Consider the following 22,059-nt stretch of genomic DNA (forward strand, 5'->3'; position numbering starts at 1 on the left):
CCTCCTTCCAAGGTATCATTGCTGATATAATTTGTGGAGTACAGAATCCAAAACAGTCAGCAAACTAGAAAAATGTGGAGTGGACTTCACAAAGGTTAAATGGATTCTAAACAATCCTGTGACTGATAGCACAGGAAAGATGAATTGAGAGGCAGAAAGCTATATCAATTTCAGAAAAAGGAGGCTTAGAGGCATCCAGTTCATGAAGTTCCTTCTCTTCAGAAGAATGAAGAGCTGGAAAAGAATGAAGAAATGGAAAGATGGAAAGACTTGCACTATATCTATAGGTCAACTGGAACTTCTCTTAAGTAGCTGATGATCTGTAATATACATTATATATATACATATATGTGTGTGTATTTAAATTATATATATATTTAAAAACATAAACCTAGCATATTCACCAATAAGTAATGCCATTACTATTTTCTTTCAGAATTGTACCTACCCATTTAAAATCGATGGCCATGGGTGTGACCCTTACAATTTGGAGACTAATCGGTTTGTATTTTCAATATACCAAATCATTCATTTTTGATATATAAATTTACCTATATATGTATTTAAACCTAAAAGTAGAGAATAATATAAAGTAGAAGATTGCTTTTTAAAATGTAGCTAAATACAGGGAGAAAGTGTATGTAATAAAAGCCATCTGGTTAAGCAAACAAATGTATCAATCATATTGCATTGCCTGGTGTAATTGGATTCAAAGCAGGCAAGTAACTCCAAGAGATCATATGAAGCATCCACAAAATCACAGTAATTTCATACATCTTATATACTTGTGAAGTCCCCCAAAGAAAAGAATTCTTTAAATTATTTTTCCTAGTCATGGTTTTTGACCATGTTTACAGCACTAGTCTTGAATTTCCTCCATCATAGGAACCTCAGAATCCAGAGAGTAGTTGGTTGTCCCCATAAACAGTCTTGCCACTTTTAAACCATAGTCACTACCAGACTGGTAGGATGATACTTTAAGAAAGTCAATCAGGCTGCATAGCACCTTATAGCACCGTGAAATCTAGCCAACTGGGAACTTAGGGCTATTTTCTCTGTGTCCTGTAAACAAATGTATGGTGCCTTCAGTAATAAGGTCTTAAGCAAATGATTATGGTGGGTATGATGACTGTCATTAGACTGTATTGTTTCAGGTGCCATTCATCCTCCCTTGTCAATACCCAAAGTAGAGGAAAACTGGCACTGAGAGTTTCCTTTAACAATACGTCTTCAGGGAGCAGGATTGTTTACTAATGTGACATAACTCTGTCTAAACTCTGAACTAGATTTTAACACATGACCCAGTTATACCACTCCTGGGCATATAACCAAAAGAAGTTATATGCTAGGAATAGTGTCAACTTAGATGGTCTTCAGCTAGTGAATGGGCAATGAGAATGCATGCATGCATACATACATACATGCATACATTCATAGTACTCACCTGAAAGGAAAAAGTGACATTGAGAAACATTCAGGAAAATGGATATAACTGAAAGAAATTATACTGAGTTATGTTTTCCAGGCCATAAGACACAATTCAGAATACTCCATCTCATGTGAATACGACTTCCATTCATCTCCATGCTAACGTAAAGTACATGTGGAAATTTGAAATGATTCATTGCTAGATGGGATGCATTTGGGAAAGAGAGATAGAAGAATATAGGTGAGATGAAAGTAGAAAGTGAGAATAGAGGAAACAGAAGGGTTCAGACAGGAAGTGAAGTGATGGAGCAGCAGGAAGATGAGCATGAGAAAGCATTAGACAAAATGAAGTCTTTATGAAGAAGTTATATGGGCAGCAATGATCTTGCAATCTGAGGAAAAGTATAATAAAAGGGAATAATAACACTCATGTGATATAAAAGACAGGGGAGGAATACTGGGAGCTAATATTTAAGAGAAATTGGGATGAAATGGATGAGAGAAAACTAAGGGATGAATCCAAAGCTAAGAATTATAGAAGATTTATGATATCTCACAAGCTTTTAAGCTAAATTAAAATAAAAGACATGAATAGGCAATGTAAATAGTGTATATGTGTGCATGTTTGTGTGAGTGTGTGCAGTTTGGCGCCATATATAGTTTCATACTTCCACTGGAGAATCTTGGAATCTCCTGGATGTAAGGGAGAATATTTTAGACACATAACTGAATACAGTCTGAAAACATTAAGTCAATTTTAGTCATTAAAATCTCATAGTTGTGTATCTTTACAGATACTAGAAGTAACAAAGTCATGTAGTTTACTTCTTTTGTTCTAAATATGTTCTCCTAAATCATTCATGCCAATTCAATAATTCTTTAATATACCCTGTAAACAATAGCATAGACATAATTCTAAAATCATTTTGAACTGCAAATATTTGTATGCATTCAAGGCTCAGGATATTTATTACCAGCGTTAATAATACAATTTATAAAAGACTATTATGGAATTTAAAATAATGTGTTTAGAGGCGTGTGTGTGTGTGTGTGTGTGTGTGTGTGTGTGTTTTAAGAAAAAATTATACAAATCCTGGTCAAAGTGTTTTTATGAAGAACTTATAAACACTGACTACTTCATAGCATCTGTCCCTGGACCAGTGATTTTTAAAAAAGCATCAACTGAATCTTGCATTTACTGGAGCATTAATAAATGCGGACTCAGAGGACGTTGCTGGATCTACGATAAGTCAAAAATGATCTACGTGTTGATGGGAATATGTAAGTGACGTGAAGTGTGTAAATATAAGTAGACAAAATAGTTTTTATAATTTTCAACTGTTTATAACAAAAAATAATTACTATGAACAAATACTTTGCTAATTGAAGACTTATACAATTGTGTAAAACGTATTTTATAAACTTGTACTACAGAATTTATGTAGATACTTATAGTTTTGTTCTAAATGCACTAGGTTTCTGTGTTATTGTTTAAGAAAAAGTGATAATTAGAATAATTTCAATTTGTTAACTATTTTTGGTTATATAATGATACAGCCAAATTGATTTCCGCTATAAATTTTTCAGTTTTATTTATTTATTTATTTATTTATTTATTTTTTAGTAATTTTATTAAATTATAAAAAGTTTCCATTTACGCCCCTCCTCCCAACGCCCTCCCACTCCCCCCTCCCTCTCCTCCTCCCTCTTTGTCCCCAAGGGAAGTCAGGGTCTCCTGCCCTGTGGGAAGTCCAAGTTCCTCCCCCCTCAATCCAGGTCCAGGAAGGTGAGCATCCAAACAGACTGGATCCCAAAAATCCAGTATATGCAGAGGAAACCAATCCCAGTGTCATTGTCAATGGCTTCTCGGAAAGACTGCAGGCCAGCCACATTCAGAAAAACCAGCCACATTCAGAGAATCTGGTTGGATCACATGCTCGTTCAGTCACGGTCCATCTGGCCTTGGTAAACTCTCATTAGATCCGACCCCTTGTATCAGTGGGTGATAGTATCCCTCGCAGTCCTTCGTCATTTTCTTCCTCCTTCTGCTCCTCGTTTGGATCTTGGGGGGCTCAGTTCGGTGCTCCAACGCGGGCCTCCATCTGTTTCGTCATCCAACGCCAGATGAGGGATCTATGGTGATAAGCAAAATATTCATCAGTATGGTCACGGGCCAAGGCCGGTTCAGGCACCCCCTCCTCTGTCCAGAGAACAATCTGGGGATCTCTCCTTGGACCTGGGATCCCATATATAATCAAGTTTCCTGTAAACTCTAATATGACTCCCTTAGTTGAAATATATTCTTCCCTGATCCCACATTCATCCTTCCTCCCTTCCCCCCATTCCGGTCAACCGAGCTTTCTCCATTCCTCCCCTACTCCCTTCTCTCTAACCCTCTCCCCTTCCAACAACCCTCCCACCCCCCCCCATGCACCCAAGATTACCTGGGACTCTTGACTATTTCCTACCTCCTGGCGGATAGGTAAATAATCTTCATCAGGTTCGTCTTCTTATTTAGCTTCTCTAGGATCACGAATAATAGGCTCAAAGACCTTTAATTATGGTTAGAATCCACTTATGAGTGAATACATACCGTGTTCCTCTTTTTGGGTCTGGCTTACCTCACTCAGTAAAGCGTTTTCTATGTCCATCCATTTGCATGCAAAATTCAAGATGTCATTATTTTTTACCGCTGAGTAAAACTCTAATGTGTATATGTTCCACACCTTTTTTAACCATTCTTCTATTGAGGGGCACCTAGGCTGTTTCCAGGTTCTGGCTATTACAAATAGTGCTGCTATGAACATAGTTGAACAAACGCTTTTGTAGTATGTTTGGGCATCTCTAGGGTATATTCCCAAGAGAGGAATTGCTGGGTCCTGAGGGAGGTTGACTCCCAGTTTCCTGAGAAACCGCCACACTGATTTCCAAAGTGGCTGCACAAGTTTGCATTCCCACCAACAATGGATGAGTGTTCCCCTCATTCCACATCCCCTCCAGCATAGGCTATCATTGGTGTTTTTGACTTTAGCTATTCTGACAGGTGTAAGATGGTATCTCAAAGTGGTTTTGATTTGCATTTCCCTGATCGCTAAGGAGGTTGAGCATGACCTTAAGTGTCTTCTGGCCATTCGAAGTTCATCTGTTGTGAATTCTCTGTTCAGATCAGTACCCCATTTTTTAATTGGGTTAATTAGAGTTTTAGTGTCTAGTTTCTTGAGTTCTTTGTATATTCTGGAGATCAGACCTTTGTCTGATGAGGGGCTGGTGAAGATCTTCTCCCAGTCAGAAGGCAGCCTTTTTGTCTTACTGACAGTGTCCTTTGCTTTACAGAAGCTTCTCAGTTTCAGTAGATCCCATTTATTCATTGTTTCTCTTATTGTCTGTGCTGCTGGGGTCCTACTTAGGAAGAGGGCTCCTGTGCCTATATCTTGTAGACTACTTCCCACTTTCTCTTCTATCAGGTTCAAAGTGGACGGATTAATGTTGATGTCTTTAATCCATTTGGACTTGATTTTTGTGCATGGTGATAGATATGGATCTACTTTCATTTTTTTACAGGATGACATCCAGTTATGCCAGCACCATTTGTTAAAGATGCTTTCCTTCTTCCATTGTATACCTTTAGCTCCCTTGTCAAAAATTAGGTGCTCATAGGTTTATGGGTTAATATCCGGGTCTTCTATTCGATTCCAAAGGTCGATTTCTCTGTTCTTATGCCAATACCAAGCTGTTTTCAATACTGTAGCTCTATAATAGAGTTTGAAGTCAGGGATGGTAATGCCTCCTGAAGTTCCTTTATTGTATAAGATTGTTTTGGCTATCCTGGGTTTTTTGTTTTGCCATATAAACTTGATTATTGTTCTCTCAAGGTCTGTGAAGAAGTTTGATGGGATTTTGATGGGGATTGCATTGAATCTATAGATTGCTTTTGGTAGAATTGCCTGTTTTACTATGTTGATTCTCCCAATCCAAGAGCAGGGGAGGTCTTTCCATTTTCTGGTATCCTCCTCAATTTCTTTCTTCAAAGACTTAAAGTTTTTGTCAAATAGGTCTTTCACTTCCTTGGTTAGAGTAACCCCAAGATATTTTATGCTATTTGTGGCTATCATGAAAGGTGATGTTTCTCTGATTTCCCTCTCTGCTTCTTTATCCTTTGTTTATAGGAAGGTCACTGATTTTTTGGAGTTGATCTTGTATCCTGCCACGTTACTAAAGGTGTTTATCAGCTGTAGGAGTTCTTTGGTAGAGTTTTTGGGGTCACTTATGTAAACTATCATATCGTCAGCAAATAACGAAAGTTTGACTTCATCCTTTCCAATACGAATCCCCTTGATCTCCTTATGTTGTCTTATTGCTATTGCTAGAACTTCAAGCACTATATTGAAGAGGTATGGAGAGAGTGGACAGCCTTGTCGCGTTCCTGATTTTAGTGGAAAGGCTTTGAGTTTCTCTCCATTCAGTTTGATGTTAGCTGTCGGCTTGCTGTATATTGCTTTTATTATATTTAGGTATGATCCTTGTATCCCCAGTCTCTCCAACACCTTTATCATAAATGGGTGTTGAATTTTGTCAAATGCTTTTTCAGCATCTAGTGAGATGATCATATGGTTTTTTTCTTTCAGTTTATTTATATGATGGATTACATTGATAGATTTGCGAATGTTGAACCAGCCCTGCATCTCTGGAATGAAGCCGACTTGATCATAATGGATAATTTTTCTAATGTGCTCTTGGATACGGTTTGCCAGTATTTTATTGAGAATTTTCGCGTCAATGTTCATGAGTGAGATTGGCCTGTAATTCTCTTTCTTGGTTGTGTCTTTGTGTGGTTTTGGTATTAGGGTAACTGTAGCTTCATAAAAGGAGTTAGGCAATGACTCTTCTGTTTCTATATTGTGGAATACGTTAAGGAGTATAGGTATTAGCTCTTCCTGGAAGTTCTGGTAGAATTCTGCATTGAAACCATCTGGTCCTGGGCTTTTTTTGGTAGGGAGATTTTTGATAACAGCTTCTAATTCTTCGCGACTAACAGGTCTATTTAGATTGTTCACCTGTTCTTGGTTCAACTTTGGTATATGGTACTTATCTAAAAAAATGTCCATTTCTTTTACATTTTCCAACTTTGAGGCATATAAACTTTCGTAGTAAGATCTAATGATTCTCTGAATTTCCTCTGTGTCTGTGGTTATGTCCCCCTTTTCATTTCTGATCCTATTAATTTGCACGTTCTCTCTCTGCCGTTTGATTAGTTTGGATAGGGGTTTGTCAATCTTGTTGATTTTCTCCAAGAACCAGCTTTTTGATTCATTGATTCTTTGGATTGTTTTCTCTGTTTCTATTTTGTTGATTTCAGCCCTCAGTTTGATTATTTCCAGTCTTCTACTCCTCCTGGGTGAATCAGCTTCTTTTTTTTCTAGAGCTTTCAAGTGTGCTGTTAGGTCTCCAATGTGTGCTTTCTCCGTTTTCTTTATTTGGGCGCCTATTGCTATGAACTTTCCTCTTAGCACTGCTTTCATAGTGTCCCATAGGTTTGAGTATGTTGTGTCTTTGTTTTCATTAAATTCAAGGAAGTCTTTAATTTCTTTCTTAATTTCGTCCTTGACCCAGGGGTGATTTAGTAGTTGACTGTTCAAATTCCATGAGTTTGTTGACTTCCTGGGGTTAGCATTGTTGTTGAATTCTAATTTTAATCCATGGTGATCTGACAAGACACAGGTGGTTACTAATATTTTTTTGTATCTGTGGAAGTTTGCTTTGTTACCGAGTATGTGGTCAATCTTCTAGAAGGTTCCATGAACTGCAGAGAAGAAGGTATATTCTTTCCTATTTGGGTGGAGTGTTCTATAGATGTCTGTTAAGTCCATTTGATTCAATACCTCCAATAAATCTCTTAATTCTCTGTTTGGTTTCTGTCTGATTGACCTGTCCATTGGTGAGAGAGGAGTGTTGAAGTCTCCTACTATTAACGTGTGTGGTTTGATGACTGCCTTGAGTTCTAGAAGAGTTTCATTTACATAAGTGGGTGCCTTTATATTAGGGGCATAGATATTCAGGATTGAGACTTCTTCCTGATGAGTTGTTCCTTTTATGAGTATGAAATGTCCATCTCCATCTCTTCTGATTGATTTTACTTTGAAGTCGATTTTGTTAGATATTAGAATGGCCACAACCGCTTGTTTCTTAGGTCCATTTGCTTGGAAAACCTTTTCCCAACCCTTTACTCTGAGTAGGTGTCTGTCTTTGTGGTTGAGGTGTGTTTCTTGTAAACAGCAGAATGTTGGATCCTGTTTTCGTATCCAATCTCTAAGTCTGTGCCTCTTTATAGGTGAATTGAGTCCATTGATATTAAGAGATATTAATGACCAGTGGTTGTTGACTCGAGTCATTTTTTTTTTTTGGGTAGTAGAGTGTATGTATTTTCCTTCTTTGGGTTGTGCTAGTGAAGGGTCGCTAGATGTCTGAGTTATTGTAGGCAGTGTTGGCAATGTTGGATTCCTTGGGATGTAATTTTCCTTCTAATATTCTCTGTAAGGCTGGATTAGTAGTTACGTATTGTTTAAATTTGTTTTTATCCTGGAATATTTTGTTTTCTCCGTTGATAGTGAATGAAAGCTTGGCTGGGTATATTAATCTGGGCTTGCATCCATGGTCCCTTAGTTTCTGCAGTACCTCTATCCAGGACCTTCTGGCTTTCATGGTTTCTATAGAGAAGTCTGGTGTAAGTCTGATAGGTTTACCTTTATAAGTTACTTGACCTTTTTCCTTTGCAGCTCTTAATATCCTTTCTTTAATCTGAATGCTTTGTGTTTTGATTATTATATGGCGAGGGGATGTTTTTTTCTGATCCAGTCTATTCGGTGTTCTGTATGCTTCTTGCACCTTCATAGGAATATCACTCTTTAGGATGGGAAAGTTTTCTTCTATAATTTTGTTGAATATATTTTCTGGACCTTTGGTCTGCAATTCTTCTCCTTCTTTTACTCCTATTATTCTTAGATTTGGTTTTTTTATTGTGTCCCACAGTTCCTGAATGTTTTGTGATGAGAATTTGTTGGATTTGCTGTTTTCTTTGGTCAGGGCATTTATTTTCTCTATGGTGTCTTCATAATCTGAGATTCGTTCTTCTATCTCTTGTATTCTATTGGTTATGCTTGTTCCTGAAGTCTCTGTTTGTTTACCTAGATTTTCCATATCCAGCCGGTCCTCGGTTTGTGTTTTCTTCACTGCCTCCATTTCAGTTTTCAATTCTTGAACTGATTCCGTTACCTGTTTGATTGTTTTTTCTTGGTTTCCCAGGGTATCATTTACGAATTTACTTATTTCTTCAAACTTTTTGTTATATTTGTCTTCCATTTCTTTACTCATTTCTTCCATCTTTTTGTTATATTTCTCTTCTATTTCTTTAAGTGAGTTATTCATACCCTGTTTAAGAGACTCTATTGCTTTTATAATGACACTGTTTTCCACTTCTTCCGGTATAGGGTGTTCAAGTCCTTCTGTCATAAGATCGCTGGGATCTGGTGTTTTAGTGTTGTTTTTCAGATTGTTGGAGGAATTCTTGCCTTGGCGCCTGCCCATCTCTTCCTTCAGATGCTCTCCAATGGCTCTTCCCTCCGCTGGGTCTTTTGCTACTGGATTAATGCCCCTTGCTATCCAGGAATCACTTTGCCTGCAGCCTTAGGTTGCTGCAGGCAGGCAATTAGAACAAAGGGATTTCCGTCCCTTTGCACTCACCGCCTGTACGTCCCGTGGTGCCCACCCCGGCTGAGATGGAGGATTTTAAGCCCCGAAAAAAGGAGAGAGGAGGGTATGGGTTCCAGGCAGAAAGCTGGGATGGCGTTGCAGGAGAGAGGGAATAGCTGGGGAAGCTGCCCCTTTGGAGTAGTCAGGGAGATAAGGGTGGCGGGAGTATTGTGTGTTCCCTAACCGGCCTTGTGTGGCGGTCAGGAACAATACACTTACCCCTCCACAGGATCAGAGCCCCTCGCTGGTCAGAAGTGCCCCTGCCTGCAGTCTTGGCTTGCTGCAGGCCGGCTTTTGGAACAAAGGGACTCCAGTCCCTTTGCACTCACCGCCTACCCTGGCCCGCGGTGCCCACCCCGGCTGAGATGGAGGAATTTAAGCCCCGAAAAAAGGAGAGGGGAGGGTATGGGTTCCAGGCAGAAAGCTGGGATGGCGTTGCAGGAGAGCTCAGTTTTATAGTATTAAATATTGTGTAACTTTGATTAAAAATTATTATACCTGCAAATAATATCAAAATCTTTTTGAAGATACACTTTACAATTTCTCCTTTTTGGTAATATAAGACACATGTTATCTTTCAGTTACTGAAAATCTCACAAAAATTTCTTAATATCTTTCTTCCAAGTGTATTTCAACATGTCATTCATGGGTAGAGAGTCGGTGTCTGTTTCATAAACACAGAGCGGAGAGAGAAATCAGGATACAGGACAAAGACATGAGCTCTCAAGCCTTCAGCAACGAACTGAACCTTTGAAGGCGGAATTTATAATCCCCTCACTTTTGAATCTTTTTAATTATTTTTAACTTTTATTCTTCTATCATGTATTACAAACTTAGCACAGTTTCCCCTCCCTCCATTACCCCCAGTTCCTCCTCCCACCTCCCTCTCCCCAAGATCAATAAATAATAATTCATTTTATTTTTCCTTTTAAAAAGAAAACAATCTCTTTTTCATGTTACATACCAATCCCAATTCCCTCCCCTCCTCCCCTTCCCTCCACATTCACCTGCACTTCACACCCCATCCTTTCCTCAGAGAGGGTAAGGCACATTGCTTTAGGGAAGGTCCAATGCCTTCCTTACTGTTTCTAGGCTTAACAAGGTATGCATTCTAGGAGAATAGATTTTCTAAAAGCCAGTATAAGCAGTCGGGATAAGTCCTGGTGCCACTGTCAGTGGCTACACTTTCTGCCCCAGCGACATAACTATCACCCACATTCAGGAGAATTAGTTTGACCTATATTGGTTCTGTCCTTGTCTGACTGGAGTTGGTTAGCTTCAATTAGCTATGGTAAACTGTTTTCACCGGTATCCCCATCGTGGTCTTGACCTCTTTGCTCACATTCTCACTCTTCCCACTCTCTCTTGCAGAGACCAGCAGCAGAGTACTAGGCTCAGTTCCTGTTTTTTTTTTTTTTTAAATGCTGGCCTCCTAGGGATACCCACTGAACATAGCTTAACAAGATACAATAACACTGGGCACAGACCCTCACATCATGGCTCATCGTGGCAACCCAGTAGGAGGAAAAGGGTCCCAAGTACAGGTAAAATTACTGGTACAGTACCTTGTGAGCAACAATGTCATATTTGGCTTCCAGTTTCCATGGACCTTCACACCCTGGAGTCAAATTTGTAGTAGCTTTTGTAAGGGTCCTCAGAGCAGAAATCCCTCAGGTTTTCCTTTACAAATTGGGAAGCTATCTGGGTGCCCTAGGGATCCTTTTTCTTTGTTCCAGTGCAGAGGTCTCTCCTAACTAGTGCTAATCTCCTTATCAATTATGTCCTCTCTTCCAACATTTCCTAGTAACACTAAGCTTCCTAGGACTCTTTTCCACTCCAAACTGTACATTTTTATCTCCTCTGCCTCACTTCTTCCTTTTCACTTAAGATCTACATAAGAGAAGTCAACACCAAGCCAGAGGTTCAGTGATATGCTGTCTTGAAATATGCTCTACAAATGAAATTAGTTGGCACATTTTAATTTTAACTCCAGTAAAGTTCTTGCCCCTCCAAGAATGCAAATCATCTCTTTATTCAAGTATCATATTTCAAACCTGTTCTCCCATGAACACTGTGGTGAAGTGTGCCTCCACAGGCAAAGTTTGCTTGTGATTTTGAAGAAGCTACAGGACCCACCATTTCTCTTTTGGTGTGCTTTACACTCTGCCTACAACTTTTTCTGATACTGCTTAGTATTTCTATCTTCTCTGGCTCTATTCTTCACTCTAGACATCTATTTCCAAGGCTAAACTTGGCATTGCCCTATTAGGCCTGTTCTATGCGGGCTCCAAGCTTGCAGCAAATTTCAGGCTCCCTGACTTTCTTTTCAAAAATTTATTGAAATTGTCAAGATACCAAAACCACTTTTTTGCATTTTACTCCCCTGGACATCTAGGACAGCTTAGTAAGATCTGCTTCCAATATGAGCACTGGAACTTAAGTCGAAGCCATGGCTATTTAGTGGTACTCACTTGGAAGCAAGGAGAGAAAGTTCCCCTAAGCAGCAAGTCCATTTAAAATTATGAAACTTAGCTGCTGAAGAATCCTCCCCAGGCAGGAGCAGACTTTTGTTCAATGAGTTCGGAAATGTTCTGAAGACCTTTCTTCATCGTTCTGATGCACAATGACCCACTCCTGTTTACTCACACTAATCTCATTAGCAAGTGCTTCCTGGGCCCCACTTCTCTCTTCTTCTTCCAAACATTTGGTCTTGCTCTTTCCTGACCAGGCTATGAACTCACCAAGCCTTTCCATGCAGTTTCCTTTTGTTCAACTGTGATTTCAAATAACAAAGGCTACTATGACCCACAGCATAGCATAGTTTTACTCTTTTGTTGTTTAAACTTCTGCCCTCTCAGTGTTTGCTTGTGTCTTGGTATTTCTTTGCACTCTTAGTTCTACACAATCATTCCATTTCAGTCTCTGTGAGACTATAACATACTGCTCCAGTCACAGGTTCTTCTGGGATAAAAGTTTGGTTTTCACTTCTTGATTCCATCTGCTATGGAAATGGACTCAAGGCAGATGCCATGCTACTGGCATGTTGTTCTTTGCTCTGCATGTTAATGTTTTATTTCTTTATCTGTTAAACATAGACATTTAAATGTCTTGTCTGAATTTTTCGACTGCTATTAGATGAATTTCTTACTAGCACTACACTCTTCTTGGAGGCAATACTGAATATATTTTCTTAATTTTTTCTCAAACTCTGTGCTTTCAAAGAATCATTACAGCCATTCCCTACTTATAATTTTTATTGTAATATCACATCTATTTCACAAGTAAATGTATCATTAAGAAGATATCCTTTAAAATAGATGAGGTATTTATAAGTGGGAAATGTTCATTAATGTTTCTTGCCTTGTGAAATGACTCTGCTTTATAACTAGTGCAAACTTTGTCTCAGGTTAACAGGGCAATTCACTTGTAAAGTTTAATTACATTTACATAATATAATTTTCATAAATTCTAGACAAAAATAAAAACCATGAAGTAAATATATTTTCTATTAACTAATACTTAAGCAACTACATGAAGGTTTAAGGAGGCTTCACTTCCTATAGGCAATAAAATATTGAAAATATAATTATTTTTAATATATTAAAAATATATTAACTATTTTTAATATATTATTATTATATTAATATAATATTTTAATTTATGTGTTTGCAGATTAACATACTTCATAAATTTTTTAAACATTGCTATTTTGGAATATGAAAAAATTTTGTAAGCATTTTAAATAAATATTTTGATGTAAGTTTATATTAGTAATTATATTTGTAATTGGGAAATTAATACTTTAAGAAGTAAACTATATCTTTTCTTCAGGTAAATATAATTTTTTCAAAATTTTAATGAAAGATATAGTTACACTCTATTACTTCTTTTTCATTCAGGTCTTGCTTTACAATTTTCCTCAGTCGTGTTTAGTCTTCTTGCACTTTGCATATTTGATAGAGTTGTGAAGGGAAAAACTGAGAATGTGGTCAGTACTGTAAACACAGCAAATGTCAGAAAAGAAGAAAAACTGAATTTATAACTGATTTCTCCTTTGGGTAAGAATTGTATGTTTTCTCTTTGTCAATGGGATATCATATTGATAGCCTTTAAGCAGTAGTCAATAGCGGCATTTGATATATGCTTAATGTAATCCCACAAGATTTTTTATGAGCATAATAATATAGTTCTTGTTAAAATTATTGAAGATATTATAAAATATATGCCTTTAAACTCATAAAATATATTGAAGGTCTTTTCCCCTTTTCTTGGAAGTAGATTATTTTCTCTATAATCTATCCTGACTACAGCTTACCCTCTCTCCACTCCTCCCAGATGCTCCTACCTCATCTCCCCTCCAGATACCCCCCCCATTTCTGTCTCTCATTAGCAAAGAGAAGGCTTCTATGAGGTTGCAACCAAACCTAGTAAAATAAAGTGTAATAAGATAAAAGAAAAGCATTCACAACAATGCTAGACAAAGCAACCCAACAGAAGGAAAAGAAACCCCAAGAACAGGCACAAGAATCAGAGACCCATTTCATCATACACTCAGAAACCCCATAAAAATATTAAATTGAAAGCTTTAATATACATACAGAGGACATGGTGGAAACAATTGTAGGACCTGTGCTTCCTACTTTGGTCTCTGTGAGTGCTTATGAACTTTATTGATACAGAGGACCATTTTTCTGGTGTCCTCCATCTCCTCTGGCTCTTACACTCTTTCTGCTCCTCCTTCTCTGGGTCCGGAGCTCTGAAATGAGAGATTTGTTAGAGACATCCTATTTAGAGCTGTGTATTCCAAGAACTCTCTCTACTCTCTTCCAACTTCCCTCCCTTCCTCCCTCCCTCTCCATCCCCCCCACCCCGTAATGTCTGGATGTCCATTTGTGGGTCTGTGTATCTGTTCGCTTCTGCTTCAGGAAGAAGTTTCTTTGTTGATGACTGAATTTGACACAGATGTTTGTGTATAGCAGAAGGTTGCTGGGAGTCATTTTATTTATAGATTTTTATCTTAAAACCAGTAGGGCTTGTTTTTACCCTTGGTCTCTAGACTGTCTATTCTCTGTCTAGTCAAACAGCGTCAGGTATGAGTTCTGTCTCATGGAGTGGGTTTTAAGTCAAATCAGATGTTGGTTGGCTCTTCCCATATTTTTGTGCCATCATTGCCTTACCACACATTGCAGACAGGATTGATTATAGACTTGTTTGGCACTTACATATCTCTTTTGGCAACCTACAAAGTACCTTCCCAACCCAAAGACACCACACACTCTATGTAGGCACCAGCTGAACTTTTCCGCATTCAATGAGTTGTATGTGGGTGTTGTTTTTGGCGATGGTGCCCCACGATCAGTTTGTAGAAAGAAATCCATTCTCTTGACAACAGACTGGGCATTTTGGATATTTCTGTGGGACCTCATTTGTAAAAAAATAAAATAAAATAAAATAAAACTCGATAAAATGCAATGCATTCCTGTTATTAAAGGCCTTCTTTGAGACAAGGTGGCAAGTTAGGCTTCTGCCTTCCCCATTATTAGGAAACCTAATTTGGTTTGCTTTCCTGTACTTAAGGGGATTTCTACTGCCCTATGGATTTTCAATACCATCTCTCAAATGCCCCACAAATCCATCTGTACCGTCTTGCATTCCTCAACTCAATGTGATCTCCACTGTTTTCCACCTGATCCTCACTTTCACATCTCCACCGGCATCCTGTTTGCGAATCAAAATATGTTCTATTTTCCCTTTCCAGGGAGATCCACACATATCCTCACCCCAGCTCCTTCCTGGATGCATAACCTCTGTGGTGGTTTTAATGAAAGTGGCCCACATAGACTCATAAGGAGTGGCACTATTAGAAGATGTGGACTTGTTGGAGCCAGTGTGGCCTTTTTGGAGGAAGTGTGTCACGGGGGGAGGCTTTGAGGTTTCAGATGCTTAAGCCAGGACTAGTCTCTCTCTCTCTCTCTCTCTCTCTCTCTCTCTCTCTCTCTATCTCTCTCTCTCTCTCTCTCTCTCTCTCTCTCTCCCTCGCTCCCTCGCTCCCTCTCTCTCAGCTACCTCTCCAGTGCCATGTTTGCCTGCATGTCACCATGCTTCCTACCATGATAATAGTGGACTAAACCTCTTAATTGTAAGCCAGCCCCAGTTAAGTGTTTTTCTGTATAGGAATTGCCATGGTTACAATGTCTCTTCACAGCAATAGACATCTTAACTAACATACCCTCTGTGTGTCTAGAGATTATTGGTTGGTTAACATTTATTCAATGGTTAATATCCACATGTATGAGAAAGCATAGCATATTTGTATTTCTGGGTCTGGGTTATCTCACTCAGGATGATTTCTTCCAGTACCATCCATTTGTCTACAAATTTCGTATTGTCATTTTATTAAACAGCCGAATGAGTTTTCCTCCACTGTGTAAATGTACCACATCTTCATTACTGATTCTTCAGTTGAGGGAAATCTAGGCTGTTTCCAATGCCTGGCTATTATGTATAAAGCCACAAAGAACATGTTTTTGTGGTAGGATGAAACATTCTTTGGGTCTATGCTCAAGGTGGTACATGTGGATCTTTCAAGATTTATTCCCACTCTTCTAAGGAAATGCCATATTGATTTTCATACTGGTTGTAGAAGTTTGCACTCCCATCAGCAGTGGTTGAGGGTTTCCTTTTTTCCACATCTTACAGCATGAATTATCATCTGTGTTATTGATCTTAGTCATTATAACAGGTATAAGACTGATTCTCAAAATAGTTTGATTTGGAATTCCCTGATAGCTAATGATGTTGAATATCTTCAAGTGTTTCTCAGCCTTTTTATTTCCTTTATGAACAATCTAACACATTGTTCTATAGGATCATTTTTTCTTTTATTGATTCTTTGTGGATTTCGCTGTGTGATTTACATTACCATTTATCTACCCATCTTCTAATATCTACCCTCTGCCTTTGAAACCTCCCCCAAAGTCAAAACCAAATCTAAAACAAAAAAGAAAATAACAAAACAAAAGTTAAAACAAAATAAACATCAAAAAAGAGGAATCTAGTTGTGGAAGTTGCAGTGTGGCCTGTTGAGTCACACAGTTTATCCTTTAGTTCGTTCATCTGTACTTGCAAGTGTTCATTTGTCACAAATAATTGGTCTGACTTGAGGCATCTGGTTTCTGCTACACCAGTAATAAGCGGATCTCATTGGGGGCTCACCTCAGTGAACTTGTTGTCCTGTGTCATGGAGATCCAGCAGTTTTGCATATGTAAGTTCATCCCACCTTCACACTTCATAGATGAAGTGGATGTTGGGGTGTGTCAATCTTTAATTCTAGTTATGGGTCTGGATGGTAGCTGGGCTGGTCAGCTCTGTAGCTTTCCCTCATTGTCACTACCTGGGCAAGCTCCCCAGCACTGCCTTGGCTAGATCACCCAATACAATTTCCAGCAAGGAGTGGGGCCAGCCCTCCTGCTTTTGCAACCTCAGAATCAGATGCTCCTCATTCATATCACCATGGACAACTCTACTATGTAGGCAAGGCACTGGGCTGTCTTTACTGATGCTTAAGGGGAGTGTGATGGGATAGATAGTAGGGTCAGTTTTCCGGCTTTCATGCATTGAGGGCTGGCTCACCTGTGTCCCTGACAACAGGGTCAACTCTATTATGCTGTCAAGGTGTGATGGTCAGTATACAATTTAAACTGTAGTTGTGTTTCTTTTAGAAACATGGATGCTCATGTGTTTGGAGCATATATATTAAGAATTGAAATGTCATCCTTCTTGATTATTTTACTTGATCAATAGATAGTGTCTCTCCTCATCTCTTAATAATTTTGGTTTGAAGTATGTTTTATTAAATATTAAAATGGTTACATGAGCTTGCTTCTTAGGTCCATTTGCTTGGAATATCCTTTTACCCAAGGTAATGTCTATATTTGTTGCTGAGGTATGATCCTCACATTGAGCAGAAGGGTAGATCCTGTTTTCACATTCATTCTCTTAGTTTTTTATCATTATTGGGGAATTGAGGTTGTTGATATTGAGAGATATCAATGACCAATACATCTTAATTCCTATTTATTGTTGTTGATGGTGGTAGTGGTGGTGGTAGTGGTATGTTTGTGTGTGAGTGTGTGTGTGTGTGCATGTAAGTATGTGTGTGTGTGCATTGTGTATGTGTGTTTAGGCTTCCCTTTCGTTTTTTTCAGATGTGGGATAATTTGTTCTGTGTGTTTCCATGGTGTAGTTAACCTTCTTAGATTGGAGTTTTCCAACCAGCACTTTCTGTAGAGCTGGATTTGTAGATAAATGTTTTTCTCATAAAACATCTTATTTTTTTCATCTATGGTGATTGAAGGTTTTACTGGGTTTAGTTGCCTGTACTTTGAGCTGGATTTCTTCTTTTTCCTCTGTATTTCTTAGATTTCATCTTCTTATAGTATTTCAAGTTTCCTGGAAACTTTTTGTTAGTAATTATTTTAGATTTATCATTTACTTTGGCCTGTGTATCAGTCTCTCCCATTGTCTTCAACTCCTGAGATTCTCTCTTCCATTTCTTGTATTATGTTTGAGAAGGCTGCCACTACAGTTTCTTTTGTAAGTTGATAATTTTTTATTTCCAGATATTTTTCCATTTCATGTATCTTTATTGATTCTACTTCCAATTCCTGGTCTTGGAATGTTCTATTCATTATCTTCCACTGTTTGTATTTTTCTGGGTTTCATTGAAGGATTTATTCATTTCCCATTTCATGGACCTTACTATATTCTTAAACCTGTTTTGTCTTTTTCCTGTGCTTCAGCTACGTTGAAATACTCAGGTGCTCTAGTGGAGACATAATACTCTTGTTATTATTGTGTGTGCTTTCATGTTGTCATATAGACATCTGGAATATGGATGAATATAGATCTACTTGCTGATTTGGATTTGTCTTCATTTAACCCAACAAGATTTCCTGATTAGTTACTGGGCATAGGGAATTTGAGAGTCTATTAAAAATGTTCTACTTTATTTTTGAGAATTTTACACATGTGTATAAAATGAAATATTATCACATTTTCCCTTCATTCCCCTCAGCTCTTCTCATGCCCACACAGCATGAACCGTTCTCAGCTTCACTTCATGGTGTCTGTGTGTGTATGTGTGTGTGTCCCAAAAAGTGTAATTAATGCCACCCATATATTCATGAGTATGAGGCCATGTACTGGAGCATGAGACTCAATTTATTTTTTTAATTATTTTTATTAAATATTTACATGTGTGAGTGCATGTATGGATTTGCATGTGTGTGCTGTTGCATCTGTGTGATGTAGACTTGAACTGAGAATACTCATCTTGCTTGTTAGCGACTTTACCGTCTGAGCCTTCCTTCCATCCCCTAATATCTATTTTTGTTTCTTTTTCTTTGGGATATCAATAATTGCTTCTTAATAATCCCATAAATCCAATTACATCTTTCGCTATAGAACATATAAAGAAAATTTAAAAATTAAAATCATGTTATATTTCTAAAAGATTATTTTAGAGACTTGATTTAAAATTACATTTATTGATGATTTGACAGAGATAACTTCAGAAACTTTGCTCTACACATTTTCCAATGCTTTTTATTTTAGAAAACATAAAATATAATGTCATCACATATCTCTATATTTTACATCCACATAAACTTTATGAATAGTGGTTGATACCCTAAATCAATTGTTTGTTTTTTTCAGTTTATATTTAATTCCAAGTATTTCTTGGAACGAAACATTTGCACTTGAATATAGAATATGCATTCATTAACATATGGAACTTTTCTCAAGTTAAAATGTTCTTCTAAGGAATTTATATTTTTCATACTTTTTAATGTAGTATTTCCATGTATTTTCCAAGTACTAGATAAAAAAAGATATTTTTTATAGCAAGAACACAGATGCACTGCAGTATTCTCTGCTCTTTCTCTGGGAGAAATGATAACCTTAATGTGACCTGGCGTGGAATGGTGGCTCCATCTGTGCCCATGGCATGCAGAGGAGAAGGTGAAGCAGCAAATAATCACTGCACTCACAGTCCGTAAACTGACTATGCAGGATGAAAACTTAAAATAGTTTTATGTAAAAATTGACTCATTCTTTTTGGTTTAAACCCACAGGACCGGACAACCTATGAGGATCTGAGTTCTAAGTCTATTCGTTGAAGATTTCATAAGATTTGTGGCCGAGCTATAATTCAGAAGGGAAAATATAGGAAAAATATCTATGTGGATTTTCATTTTCACAATAAATAATACCTTGATGAAATATTTCTGATAGTGTTTTATGAATTAGTATTTTTTTTAGTTTTATTATTTGAACAGCAAGTGTTCCTGCCATAGTTCATACATGGGTATGTTTCAGGAGTCAGTTTACTCACAGAAGCCTTTGGGCTATGGGAGTTGAACTCAGATTGTCAGAACTGTACACAAGCACCCTTACCTCCTAAGCCGTTTGCTAATCATTTATTGGAATTTTAAAGTATTATTTTATGTGTGTGATATAAATATTAGTCAGAATCAGTTTTAAATTATTAAATTATACCTATGAAAGCACTCTTAAATCTAGATATGATTTGAATATGTATGTACAGTTAGATAATATTAAAAAAATAACATTAAGACTCTCTTGAACATACATGTAATATGTATTAATGCATTAAAGACTCATTTAATTTACATTTACTTCTCTCTCTGCCATTCTCTCTCTCTCTCTCTCTCTCTCTCTCTCTCTCTCTCCTTCTCTCTCTGTCTCTTTCTCAAAGAAAAACAAAAGTTATAGTAAAAATTAAGAGTTAAGTTGTAGGGTGAAGACAGAAATTGGCTTTTTGCTTTAGAGGAACATACACTCTGGCTCACAAATTAATTCAAGGCAAATTAAAAAGGATATTCAATAAATAAATAAATATTCATCACCTTTGTTTAAAGTGATTTTGACTGTCTTTGAAATAATCCTGGGAAAATAACTATTATTATATATGACAGCTTAGAAAATAAGTAATATTAAAATATTAGCTATATGAGGAATGAACATCTTGTCACTCAAGCATGTGAACCTATATTTGGATTGTGATAATCTTTGTAAAGTCAGACATAGCACCATGCCTCTTTAGTCTTTGCACTCCTATTGCGATACATAAGGTAGAACCAAGAGAATCTCTGGAAGCCTGGTACATATAACAGTGACAAAGGAGAGACCCTGTCAACAGAAGAGCAAGGCAAGGGTCAGCATCTAACATGTTCATTGACATCACATGTACATGAATAGTGGGTTTCAGACTGTTTATGCACACATGAACATGAACAAACAAACACTTATTACAATGCAAACATGCACAAGATTTTAAGGGAATCATTATACATTAGAAGATTCAAGTACAGATGAAAAATGTTGAAGATTTCTAGTTTTCATGAAATTGGAATCTTTGGAGAGTTCATATTTTGAATGACCTATGCCTTCTTTTGTTGGTGTAATTGGCCACTTTTAGTTGTAGATTCGTGACTATAACGCAAAATCATCAAATCTAGTCAAAGGAGATATCTCATTTGAGACTGATTGTTAGTAGGTCTTTCAATACCTTCGCAATGACTGGCTGTGGGTCTCTCTATCTGTTCCCGCCAACTTCAGGAGGAAACTTAACTGATGATGGCTGACAAGACACTATGAGTCTGTCAGAATGTCATTAGGAGTTACTTTCTTGTACTCCTGTGTCTGTGTGTATGTTCACAACAGTATTTTTTTTTTTGCCCTAGTTCCTTGGGCTAGCTAGGCTGCAGTTCTTGATCACACAAACAAGGCCAGGTACGGGTTCCATCTTCTGCCAGTTGGTTACTCCCACAAACTCTGTGCCACTATTGCTGTAGAATATCGTGCAGACTAGATACCATGACGGATCAAAGGTATTGTGGCTTAATTGATATTACCCTTCTTCTATGGGTTGTGCAGAGAAATTTTTTCTACCAGAGATGCTAGCACTTTGTGTGGAAAGCTCTATGTGACACCAGCTTGACTTCTTCAGGTTCTATGAGTTGCTTAGGTGTTGTCTTCAGCCTTGGGACTTGCTGTCAATTTGCAAAGAGAAAATTACAGCCTTGGCAAGAGTCTGGGTTGTTTGTGGGTTTCCGTGGGACACTATTGCCCCAAACCTCAATCAGATGCAGCTCTATTTCAGACTAGAAACTTCTTTGGGTAACAAGAAATGTCCAGTTAGGGATCATTCTCCCTATTTTTTGACGTTATTTTAATCACCATTAATTATTTAATGTTTGTGTTTTTAAGAAGTTTCTAATACATTAGGTGTTGGGTATATTTCTTAAGACCAGCCTCTCCACTGATGCAAATAATTCCAACCAGGCCAAACTATACTGGATAATAGATGCCCACGTTTAATGGTCCGAGCATGGGTAATCTGGGAAAACACAGCAAGGAACAAAGAGAGCAGGGAAGACCATGCAAAACCCTGAGACCATGTGTTCCATTTCTGGGCAGCAGCCTAGATAGCCTGTGGGAGTGGTCCACGTCTTGATGGACTTTTTCAGCCCTCCCTGGGGAGGGGTCACTGCTGATGTAGGCAAAGATTTGCTAAATTATATGTGTGCGCATATGTGCGTATTGTGTGAGAGAGGTGATAGAGTAGCAACTGCACATTGTGCCCTTTACTAAGATGTCATCATTGGTCAGAATATATACATACAACCGCTCATAGAATTTGAGTTTAATTTTCATATAATATTGTGTTGACAACACTGAGAATATTTTTGGCTCCTCTTCTTGTCTCCCTAAGTAAAGAAAGCATTAATAAGATGCATAAATTATCAAGTTCTGGCAGAAAGTCTCTTGTGTAATGTGAATTATTTTATATGTTGGGA

At 37.7% G+C, this 22,059-nt stretch overlaps 1 protein-coding gene across 1 annotated transcript in view; it reads left to right on the top strand.

The window, feature by feature from the left end:
• Positions 1 to 19,461, top strand: part of LOC146896094 (solute carrier organic anion transporter family member 6C1-like) — a 108,330-nt gene extending 88,869 nt beyond the window's left edge. Inside the window, exons 11-14 of the mRNA XM_087905937.1 lie at positions 437 to 501; positions 2,572 to 2,709; positions 13,074 to 13,232; positions 19,312 to 19,461. Coding sequence (XP_087762063.1) covers positions 437 to 501; positions 2,572 to 2,709; positions 13,074 to 13,216 — 346 coding nt within the window. The 3' untranslated portion in view covers positions 13,217 to 13,232; positions 19,312 to 19,461. The remainder of the gene's footprint in view (positions 1 to 436; positions 502 to 2,571; positions 2,710 to 13,073; positions 13,233 to 19,311) is intronic.
• The last annotated feature ends 2,598 nt before the right edge of the window (positions 19,462 to 22,059 follow it).

The sequence above is a fragment of the Myodes glareolus genome, chromosome 1 (assembly GCF_982192425.1).
Source record: "Myodes glareolus chromosome 1, mMyoGla1.1, whole genome shotgun sequence".
Classification (NCBI taxonomy): Eukaryota; Metazoa; Chordata; class Mammalia; order Rodentia; family Cricetidae; genus Myodes; species Myodes glareolus.